Source organism: Thamnophis sirtalis, unplaced genomic scaffold, assembly GCF_051295495.1.
Source record: "Thamnophis sirtalis isolate CommonGarterSnake01/CBP01778 unplaced genomic scaffold, rThaSir2_p1.2 scaffold_11, whole genome shotgun sequence".
Classification (NCBI taxonomy): Eukaryota; Metazoa; Chordata; class Lepidosauria; order Squamata; family Natricidae; genus Thamnophis; species Thamnophis sirtalis.
The window spans coordinates 64,450,107-64,462,508 of record NW_028261391.1 but is presented as its reverse complement, the minus strand read 5'-3'; the positions used below and the strand labels follow the sequence as shown (position 1 = coordinate 64,462,508).

The window sequence follows — 12,402 nt, the reverse complement described above, 5'->3', positions numbered from 1 at the left end:
ATATATATATATATATATATATATATAAATTTACTCCTAAGTCTTTCAGTTATGACTCTACTGGACCCTACCCAACATATTTGTAATTTATGATGGTCAAAAATCAGGACACCCATGTGACCAACCTGATTTAACGGCTTTTTTTGTGGTGCTCATTAAGCAAAGACTATAGTCATTAAGTGAACCAATGCTTCACTATGGGTCAGTTTTGCTGAAAACTGGAAGTAAATGCCCAATTCTTTGCAAAATCATGTAAAATAAGGTTGTGTGACTTTAGAACACTGAAAGTGGCCATAAACGTGCCCCCAAAGCTTAGTAATGTAAGTGCAGTCACATGATTTAGGAGGTGGAAAAGCCATCATCAAAATGTCAAATCTGGGTCATGAGTATCTTTGTAAGTATCTGTCATAACTTCAACTGGTCACTAAGTAACCAGTTGTAAATTAAGGACTACTTCTACTGGAACATTTTGGAAATGTTCCAAATGCTTAGAAGTCACTCCTTCTAAGAGCTATAATTAACGTTTCCTTCTTATACAGGAGAATAAATATGAATGCAAATGGAACTGAAAATACGTAAGCTTACTTTTCTCCGATTTTTAAGAATTCTGTCCAAATTCTCTTCATTGACTTTGCCTGAATAATCATAAAAACTTAAAAAAAAGAAGAAAATAGAAGTTTAGATTATACATTTAATCACAGTGAAGGGTTGTGAAGCAAAACATATAGATGTTGAATAAGCCATTCCTCACTAACTCTTCTGTGTTCAGAGGTTTAAGCAATACATGAAAGGTTAGAGAAGAGATGCCCCCATTTAAACACAATGCTCTTAGTCCGAATATTCAGCAAAATTCCACAGCAATTGATATAGTATACAAATAATGTATCAAAGAAATGCTCTCATCAAAAAGGAAAAAAAGCAATTCTTGATACATGAGGAGCACTGGAAAATATTCCTGCCTTTTAATAACTTCTGTTCACATGATGTAAATTGTTTCCTGATTCAGAGAAATATTACTAGGAAAAATCCCAGTTTAACAGAGCATGTTTTTTAACAATTTATCCCACTTCACCTTGCAACATGTATACACTTAATATGCAAAGCATCATATTAATAATATTATGGTTATGGCCTCTATTCAGAGAAATGAAGGATTATTTACTTTATAAAACACCTGTTTAATTAATTGAAAATGTCCCAGCTAGACAATGTGTTATTATTTTGTTCACAGCATAAATAAAGTCTTAGAAAATAATTCAGCGGCCAATTCTGAGGGTTATTTTTAAATAAGCTTTTTAAAGTAGATGAATTTAGAGATGGTTTTTTTAAAATTAATGCAGTATAATCTTGAATAAAAGAACAGATGAAACATAATTATACATTCTCTGAATTCATTTATTTTAGGTTGTATATTTTCATGAATTAGATATTTTTTAAAATTTTTATACACCATTCTTATGGACAGGTTACAGCACAAGATAAATAAACCAATCTTCCTCCAAATTACAACTAACAGCACTTCAGTTTGAATGTCTTTTGAAATAAAACTCATCTTCAATGGTTTTATTTATTTATATGTGCATTAGAAATGTATAACACCGCCCAACACTGAATGGCAATAAAAATTCATACAATACAGGTTTTTAAAAAAAATAATCTCAAAAAGTGGAAGAAAAATAACCATTTAAGAGAATTAAACACGTAGATGGAGGAACACCCTGGTTTTCAGAGAACTTTGAAGCTGGATTGAGAGCTATAACTTGCAGGATGGTATTCCAAAGGGCAGGTATTGTAACAGAGAGTTCTTCTAAGTACCGCGAAGAAGGGGCTTTAAGAATCTTTCTAGACAAAGAGTTTCAAAGTGTAGGGACTTTGAAGTTGCCCTTTAAAGTCAAGGATAAAGAACGTGGGAATTTGAAATTAAAGTTTCCTACCTAGAGAGACAAAACACACAGTACTAGGACCAAAAGACTGAGAGGAAACTGGGAGCCAATGGGAAAGGTTTAGGTTTATTGGTTTATAGGTTTAAGGCAGAAGACTAAGAAGTTTTCTCTCAGTCTAAAGGACCAACCAGGCTGTGTTAAACCCATGTGTGACCCCCTCCCTCGACTCCACTGGAAAACTATCAATCCTTACAAGCAGTCCACTAAGGCAGTGTTTCTCAACCTTGGCAACTTGAAGATGTCCGGACTTCAACTCCCAGAATTCCCCAGCCAGCATTCGCTGACTGGGGGATTCTGGGAGTTGAAGTCCAGACATCTTCAAGTTGCCAAGGTTGAGAAACACTGCATTAAGGTACATTGATCAATGGTACTGAAGGACACCCAAAGGGCTAAATGAATCAAGAAATCTTTACCGATTTACTGATAAAAGTCACCCACAGAGAACAAATGTTATTTTGATCTCTATCATTAGTCTGTATTCTGATGGCAAGAATTCAGATTTTGCTCGACCATCTAAAGCTGAGCTGCCACCACCGTCTCAATGATTTTTCTCAATAACCAAACAGAACATTGGAGACAGGCAGAAGAATCCAGATAACTTCAGAAGATATAGCCTTTTAGCACATTGGAGGAGAGATGCGCGGCATAACAATTTAATAAATAAAATAAATAAATTGACAGCGCCTGATCTCTAATAACATATGGAACTGTGTTTTTTATTTCTATGATAGCTCATTTACATCACACCTGTATAATAAAGGCTCAAAACAAATCATTTTACTCCCTCAATAGGACAACTGGTAAGGAGAATAAAAGTATGTGATAAAAGTAACCTACCTAAAGAGTTTGGAACAAGGCTCATGATTATGGATTTCTGGAAAAAGAAAACAACGCATTTATATTACTCTAAGGAAATAGAGATGCTCTAAAAATAATTTAAAGCAATATATCCCTAGCCCATGTAGAGAGTTCCAAGTTCACACAATAAGCAAATATTTCACTTTTCACAAGACATATGATGGTTTCACATTTATTAAGAACTCCCGAGGAACGTAACTCTGCAAGTTTGGCAGACTTAATCACTTCTCAAAATGAATGTATTAAATAAAGACTTCATTGCTATTGCCTGCCCACAAAGGTTTCTACAACTGATTATTTAAATGAGTGGATCAGAAAGAGAACATGAAATTTCTCTAAAGGTAATCAAGCAAAATAGATATGTTGCCAAATCTTTAATGCAATGTATTTGCTTTAGGAACAGATTCACATTTTCAAATTATGTGTCAGAATGTGCTAGGAGGAACCCCAGCCCCATTTAGGGCAAATATGGAGGAAAACTATCTCTACAAAAAACCTCCTGGAGTTGAAAGCACACAGATAGGATTATGTGAACTATTGGCCCTGCCAACAGTAGCAAGTAAATTTAAAATAGAATGGGGGCAGGTAGAGACAGAAGAACCACAGTTGTTGAGAAGCTGTTGTTTCTTCCAGAGGTACGGCAGCATTTTATGGATCTAAATTTCCCATCAAATATGGACTTTCTGAAAATCTATTTGTAACCATTTGTCATCTCTTAAGTCTATGTCTCCAAAAATATGGCGAAAGCCGTTATAAAATAAAACAATTCTGACTCAATTTTAAACAAAGCTGAATAAGAGAGGCACTGACATTTCTACTTCGCCCTCCACTTTTGCAGAAAAAGTCAAAATAATCACTTTCAAATTTAATGTCCAATGCGCCATGGATCTGTTAACCTGGAATAATTGTGTGTACTTGAGTATATGCAGTCATATTCATGACTCTGCATATGTTAAAAATCAAAGACCATACAAACTATATTCAACAAGATAAATCAAATAACATTATTCACCTCCTGCTAAAATACTTTCTAGACTTATATCAATTTGACTTTGCAATCAGAAAATCCATAATCAATTTTTTTTATTGTGCAAGCCATCTAAAGTCACTTATACAAGATGGGTAGATATACAATCTGAATAAATAAGCAAGCAAACATGCAACAACAACCATATAATCTAAATAAACACAATATTACATTGCTAGAAATTTAATAACGCTTACCAATCACTTGGAGAAATTCTGTGTTGCTAATCTGAGAGTCACTAATACTGAATGTCTCTTCCTGTCTTACCTCTCCTAATAAAAATCCTTCCTGTAAAAAGAAAAATATTTTGATTAAAGATAAAAAAATAGAAACTGAATTCATTTGTTTTCCCTTACGCATTTAAAAAAAAGTGTTTTGGATTTTTATTTTTAGAATATACATCAACATCAGTACATGAACGGTGCGGCATCTGGATATCATTCATTTTGTGACAAATGTCAATAATAATATTAATGGTATTTGTTACACTAATCAAACTTATGAAAGCCTTATATATATATATATATGTGTGTGTGTGTGTGTGTGTGTGTGTGTGTGTGTATTTGTTTTAAAGTAGTTCTTCAATATTTCAATGTTCCATTTTAATGCCAATCACAGTATTATTTGAGATTACATAGTACTGCCTTCTTTCAACCTCTCATCTTTCTGTCTAGTTATTGCTTTTATTCTATTGTATGAAAAATATATGTGCTAATATTCCCATTTCTTATTTCTGCATCTATTGTGGCTTCTAATCAGGCCACCATTACTAATCCTAGTGTTAATTCACTTGTTTCTATTAAGATATAGTCCTTTATTATTTAATTATTCAATGTTTCAATGCGCCATTCTAGTGCCAAGCCATATTATTTAAACATACTTAATACCGTCTTTCAACCTGTAATCTTTCCATCTAGCTGTTACTTTATATAAGTGTGTATTCTTATTTCTACCTCTATTCTAGTCTTTAATCATTATATTTAAAAAAAGAGAGAAAAGAATTTCCTTTCTATCCATCATCTCTTGCCCGTTTTAATACTTCAATTCTTATTCGTTTTTTAGCTTGCCTCCCATACACCTCTCTTGAATCCTTGTCTCTAGCTACATCTGTTTATTCACTGTTCAGTCTAAACATTTATTCTTCTCACTCAACTCCAGTCACTGTTCATCTACACTGCTCCTGCACTTTCTTTATTGCCACAGCTGTCCCAGCTTCACAGCAATGATGGCTGCCTCTTCTCCTCGTCGTGGATAAAGTCTGGGTGAAGCAGGAGAGTTGCGGGTCTCCGCAACCTGCAGGGTGCCCCTCTTTTCTTCACCACCCTATAGGGTGGCATTAGCTCCTTTCGGAGCCCTCCAACAGGGAGAACTCAATGCGGGGGCGTGGAGACTGCCCCCTGCATCCAATCTTGCTGTGGGGTCAGCTGGAAGTCCCTTCACTTTTTATAGCTTCACAAAATTAAAACCTTTGTTTCACCTAGAAAATTTAACATCAGAGCAATAGGAATTAATATAAAAGTGAAAAGGCATAGATCAGCAGTTCCAGGTCCATTTCCCTTGGGGTGGACATAATTCAGTCCACCCAAGTATGAAAAAATTGTGATATGAGATGATTATCTAAACCTCACATTCTGAAAAATTAATGGAGTGCCTAGAGCCAATTTTTAAGGTGCGGGAAACATTATATAACACTGGATGTAACTAATAACCTCCAATAGAATCCCAACAGAATTTAAATATAAAAAAGGTCAGGCACATATATTTTATTCATTTTTAAAGACATAAAACTTGTACTATTAGTTGTTTGTGGAGCTAAACATCCATGCAGAGTTTATGACCCCAACTGCACTTAAAATAAAGAAAAATCTATCAATCAGAATGGACTTGGAAGGGACCTAGCCTAACCAAGATTATCTACATAGAGATAAAAGCAAGTTTAAAAGTTACATGTATTCTCTCCCGTTGTAATCATAAAAAAGTAAAACCATACAAAACAGGCAAGATCATAATGCAGCTAAGACATACAAATGTGTAAATGTGAACTTCTTTAAGTTGCTGTTGGTTTACCTCTGGAAAAATTAAGCTAGCACTGTACTCTCAAACTGATATAGCAATGTCATTTTTTTTCCTGGTAATAAGATTTTCAAATCTGTTATTACTGATAAAATATATGAAGCTTACTTTTAACACTGGCAACTTATTACCATCTAACATGCCAAAGCTTATTTATTCTGTTGGGTCAAATGTTTACCATTGGTCAAACGTTTACCAGTTTTCCAAGTGGAAAAACTACTCAAGTTCAAGTTCACTTCTCATATTTTTTTAAATGCAAAATTTAACGAAGGAAATCTATTAACTATTAAACTTATAAATTAAAACAATGGCAAACAAATGCACATCTTTCTTTGCATGTATGTTGTTTAAAAATATGAAGGATAAAACCAGCTGAAAGTTTCTTAGTAGATATCCTTAAGTATTAATTTGTTTTCAAATTTGTTCTATATTTTTTATATAAAAATAGTCTCAGTCCACATAGTCAAGTTTGTATATATTGGGACGACGATAGGTTTTTTGGCATTTGGCCTCCATATATCACATTTGAAATGAATTGAATTTGAAATGAAATACAGAAGATGGGAGCAAATCAATTCAAGCTTTAATTCAAGGGGTTTGCAAAAGTAACAGTAACTATGGAAGAATTACAGCCATTTTAATACACCCAGACCTCTTTTGGTGGCTCATAAACAGTGGGGCAAGTGACTGACAAGCAGTTTTAAGGCCAGTTCCCTTGTTAATTCCCGAGAAATCAATAAAGATAAAGCTGTGGAGTTGGTTCTGAGTGTTACATTTGCATTTGGTAGCTGTTCATCAGAATATTCATCATGAAGTCCAAAGAAGAGTGTATACAAATGAAAGAGTACATCATTAGGCTGAGAAAAACAAAAACAAAATAAGAGAAATAGAAAAAACATTGGGAGTTATCAAAACAACAGTCTAGAACCTGGGTGTCAAACTTGTGGCATCACATTGCCGCCCACATGACGTATCATGATGTTTTCCCCCCTTTGCGGAACTGGGGTGCATGTGACACATTTGGCCTGCGAGCCACCAGTTTGACACTCCTGGTCTAGAATTCTGAAAAAGAATTAAGAATTAAGAACCTGGCACCAAAAGGCCTGGCAGACCACACAAGACAACTAAAGTGGAGAACAAGAAAAACCCTTTGACAACATCTAGCCAAGTCAAGAACACTCTTGAGAAGGTAGGCGTGTCACTGTCAAAGTCCCCAGTCGATAAGAGAACTTTATGAATGTAAATTCAGAGGCTTCACAACAAGGTGCAAACCACTGCTAACACTCCAGTACAGAAAGGACAGATTAGACTACATTAGAAAATGTAGAAAAAAGCCCTGGCCGATTCTGGAATAAGATTCTTTGAAACCAAGATTAATTTCAGCAGAATGATGGGAAGAGGAAAGGTTGGAGAAGGAAAGGGACAGCTCATGATCCGAAGCATATCACATCATCTGTCAAACATGGTGGAGGCAGTATTATGGCATCGCCATCTATAGCTGCCAAATGAAATCAGGACACTGGTTGATTATTGTTGACTGCTGATAAAAGCAGCAGGATGAATTCTGAAGTGTATAGAACTATACTCTACTTAGATTCAGCCAAATGCTACAACATTGATAGGACACAGGAAAGGTAGAATTTGATATCGCAAGGATATTTAGATATTTGATAAATGGAATATCAACTATAAAAAATTACATAATTTTAGAAATATAGTTAAAAATCTTAACATGATGTTGAACTTTATTCCTAAAACATGCAATATGTCATCTCATGAAGAGCCTTAGATCTATTGAGACTCATGCATTGCAAAAAGGCTAATTTTATTCAAATAGAAAGAATATTGCCCTATTGGTGCCACTTGAACAGATTTATTGTAAAAATGAGATGAAGCAATATATTTCCAAATAATCCAGATCTAATGATAAAGGATTGAATTAATTTTTATCTTGCTACTAATAGTTACTATATTGATCAATTCTCTTTTTTCTCTTTTTATCACTATAATGTATCTAATTTTTCAATTAAATTGGGGGTTGCAAAAAATTGTTTTATTCTAAATAATTATATTGTTTTGAATAAAAAAAATCAAAAACATTGACAAGAAGCAGGAGACCCTGATTCTTACAGGAAAGCATATGAAACAGCAACACACAGATATAAGTGTGAAAATATATTTTGCATTATCTGCATATGACAATAAGTTCTCATATTAGATGTTTTAATGGCTAATTTGACTTATCAAAACCACTATTCACTATATTTTGTTTATCCAAAATTATCTGCATTAACAAGCCCTTCCTTCCTAGCAAACGAATATTCTTCTAGTAATACAATAATACAAATTTGGCAGGTGAGGTTTCTAAGCAATACAGCTAAATTGTAATTTGCAATTCTCCAGAGGATAAACATAATTTCTTTCCTTGTCAACTAGTATTTTTACATCAAATATTACAATTATTTGTATCACTTTTTAAATTGTTTTCAGTTGTACCTTCTAACTCTGGCCTTTGATTGTAATAAATATTCATTCAAAACACTATATTGCACTCCCTTCTTGGGCATAACACATAGCACATAAAAGTTATGTATCAAATTTATAGTCGCCCATCTCATGAGCAAGAAACTCTGGGCAGCAAGCAACAATTTATCAACCACCTGAAACCCTAAAGACTCTAAGCAACTTACAAAACTTAACATAAAACAACTAATAAAGTATTGAAAATGGCAATCTATTTAAGTTTCCATTTACAACAATGCTAAAAGTATTTTTATCTTTACTGAAAGTGATGATGATACTTATAATTAATCCCCGAAGGAAACTCCTATATTCACCTGCTTCCAGAAGGCATTGAGGGTAGGAGCTGTCCTTGGTTCAAGACACAACGTATTTCCAAGGAAGAAAGCTTTTAAAAAGAGCACTCCAGAGGTGGGTTGCTCCCGGTTCAGCCCAGATCAGGAGAACCGGTAGTAGCAGCGGTGGGAGGCTCCGCCCACCTGCCCGGATGTTTCTGCACATGCACAGAAGCGTCGCCCACACCGGTAGTAAAAAAATTGGCAACCCACCACTGGAGCACTTGGTGTTGCCCTCCCTACCCCCAAACTCTCTTGACAAGTGAGGACTCAGAGCAGGGACTCTGTCAGCTTCCTAAGTAGACCAGAAAAAGAAACTCGGGATGAACTAATTCTACTTTATTACAAAGCTACATTAACAGAATTTTGTAAGTCTGAAAGTACAACTCTATCGCCATCTTTTTTTACCGGCTAATAACTTAGGGTGGATCTTCTCTAAGTTTCTTTCTCTGCCTTTTACTCAGTGGTGGGCTTCTCCTCCGAGGTGGCGAGGTGAGCCGAGGTGGCACAGTGGTTAGGGTGCAGTACTGCAGGCCACTTCAGCTGACTGTTATCTGCAGTTCAGCAGTTCAAATCTCACCGGCTCAAGGTTGACTCAGCCTTCCATCCTTCCGAGGTGGGTGAAATGAGGACCCAGACTGTGGGGGCGATATGCTGACTCTGTAAACCGCTAAGAGAGGGCTGAAAGCCCTATGAAGCAGTATATAAGTCTAACTGCTATTGCTATTGCTATCTGATTGTTCCCTTGCCACATCACCCCCTCTTTTCAAGGTCATTCTTCCATTCCATTGCATGCTTCTTGTTCCAACAAGCAGAAAGTATTGGGGAAAGGGAGTCCCTAAGCTAGTCAAAACCTAATCCATATAAGTTCAGTTAAAGCAAGGAGACATTTGTTTGGTGACAGCAATTTAGGATGATGCTAGAGACAGGTGATCACTTTAAAGACATAGCAAAGTCATTGTCTGAAGGACCAGAATAGGGACAGAATATCCTGGGCAAAAAAAATAAATAACCCTACATAATTGCTAAGGGTCGACACTCACTTCATGGATAGCCCATAAATAAAAACTGAATGACTAAGATTTGAAGTGAACCTAGAAATCTATTGGTGATCAACATGCATGCCATTACGTCCTGGACTATAGTAATTGAAGTTTCCTGGTGGTTCTTCAAGAGCAGACACAAATAGAGATCTAATTTAATTAGTGTGACAACAGACATGAGTGACTGTCAGTTAAGGTTGCCAACTGGTGTACTAAAAGCTATGAATCTCCTAGAGACAGTCTCTACTTATTCTTCAAGCAAGAACTCTGAATCTAGGAGGAATCCCCACATTGTGACCTTGCTCTTTTGGAGGAAGACAGCTCCAACAAGAGTTTTAAAAAAAAGTGGCCTTGGAGTCAGATGACATCCCAATCTACAGCTACTCCATCTTGTTTGGGTTGAGTTTGAGCCTTGTTTTCCCTATCCAGGCCCTGAAAGCTTCTAGGCATTGTCATGATTTCCACTGTATTGTTCAATGGGCATCCAGGGTAGAAAAAGGCATATCTGGAGATCTTCTGCATATTGATGATAGCTCAGTCTGAATTGATAAGATGACTCTCCCAGAAGTTTCATGTTAAAGTTAAACAGGATTGGGAAAGAAGTGAACCCTGAGGCATTCCATATCAAAAGGCCTTTGAATCTGATCCTCTCCCTACAACTAACTGGAACCACCTGGTCAATTATGCCCAACACTGTTTCGTGAGCTTCTACCTCATGAAAAGGAATAGAGCAGTATGGATAGTCCTTGACTTACGACAATTGAGCACAAAACTTTGGTTGCTAAGTGAAACAGTTGTTAAGTGAATTTTGCCCAACTCTATGACTTTTGCCATAATTATTGAGTGGATCACTGCAGTTGTTAAGTTAGTAACATGGTTGAGTGAATCTGGTTTCCACATTGAAATTACTTGTCAGGTGGTTTCAAAAAGATGATCACAGAACACTGCAATTGTTATAAATATGAGCCAGTTGTCAAGCATCTGAATTTTGATCTGGTACACGTTGGGAATCAGTAAACGGTTGTAAGTGTAAAAAACAGTTTAAGCCATTTTTTTCAATGCCATTGTAACTTTGAACTTTGTCATTAAATAAATCGAAGACTACCTATTGTGTCAAATTCTATGGTTCCACCACAAAACCGCGGACGACAAAATCGCGCTCGACGAAAGCGCGTACGTGACGTCATCACAGCGTGACAAAAACATCGCGCTGTGATCGATAAATGTAAAAATAAAGCGAAAACCTTACCCTAACCCCCCCAAACCTAACCGTAAACCTAACGCTAACCCTTAACCTAACGCTAAACGTAACCCTAACGCTCTAAACCTAACCCTAACCCTAATGTGAATCGGCTTGCTTTAATTTTATTTTTATTTCAATTTTTAATTTTTTTCGTCGCGCTGTGATGACGTCAAATGCGCACTTTCGTCGAGCCCGCTTTTGTGGACCGCGGTTTTGACGGGTCACGAATTTTATTAGATCTATCCAGCTTCTTGAGGAGTGGGGGAATTGATATCTTTTTAAAGGCCTCTGGCATGTCTCCTTTACTCCAAAGTTGTTGACTACAGCCCTGATTTAACTTCTATTCTCTTCGCTGGCTTGTTTATTACCCAGGAGAGCTAATGAAATTATTTCCTTACAACCCAACTGGAGGATCAGGACTGAGGTTTTCTACAGCTAATACTACTAATCTGAATGTTGTTATTTGTGAACTATTTCAAGTATTTAATCAGAATAGGCCTGACTACTACTTCATTTTCCTGGATTATTTTAAATTTAAATAATTATAAATGATATATGTTATTGTATCTATAACGTGTTATTATGACCCAGGAGAGAAACAAACTGATTTTATACATATCAATGGGAAAAATATAAACATGTTTTAGCATGGTCCCCACTTTTATGGCTTTCTAGAAATTGGTAATAAGCTGCTTTTTCAGAACATCTCTGTGAATTCGTTGTATAGCTATCCACACCTTAGTAGTCAAACGCTTTGTATTGTTATGGTTATTTTTATATTATATTTTAGTATCTGTTAACACATCTAGGTTCCCATTGGGTTTAGGTGGAAAGAAATCATATAAATAACTGGTAATAAAAGAATTGCCTTTAGAAACAATATAAAGATACCATTAACATTATCCTACTTATTTTGATTAGTTGTAGTTATCCCTAACAGTAATGGTGTCATCTCTCGCTTACAATTTTTTTGCCTTCTTACCTTCCAAAACCTTCCGTTTTGCCTTCCAAAACGGTTGTGTGCTATCATCTTAAATATGCTGCCTTAATTTGGATAATTAAGAAAAACCAAGCATTGCAGAAATCAGAAGTTTATAGGAACATATCCAGCATCCAAGCATACTGATTTTTGTATTCTCCCCTCCCCACTTTGAAAGTTCTTATTTAACATAGTAAGATGATAGTTTCCAGTTTGTATAAAAATGGTATGAAGTATTACTATTTCTGTAAGCATGCAACAGAAACATGATATATGTAAAACACTTCTAAGTTTTTGTTTCAGTTGAATAAGAATGGATAATGAATTTGGATAATATAGTGGCAGATGGATGAGAACAGCAAGTACTTTCTAAATAAGCAC

The 12,402-nt window shown here is 35.7% G+C and overlaps 1 protein-coding gene across 1 annotated transcript in view; it reads right to left on the bottom strand.

Annotated features, from left to right (window-relative positions):
• Nucleotides 1-12,402, bottom strand: part of ABRAXAS2 (abraxas 2, BRISC complex subunit) — a 33,176-nt gene that overhangs the window by 18,236 nt on the left and 2,538 nt on the right. The window contains exons 2-4 of the mRNA XM_087725964.1: nucleotides 4,026-4,116; nucleotides 2,781-2,817; nucleotides 586-652 (exon numbers count right to left, since the gene is read on the bottom strand). Coding sequence (XP_087582090.1) covers nucleotides 586-652; nucleotides 2,781-2,817; nucleotides 4,026-4,116 — 195 coding nt within the window. The remainder of the gene's footprint in view (nucleotides 1-585; nucleotides 653-2,780; nucleotides 2,818-4,025; nucleotides 4,117-12,402) is intronic.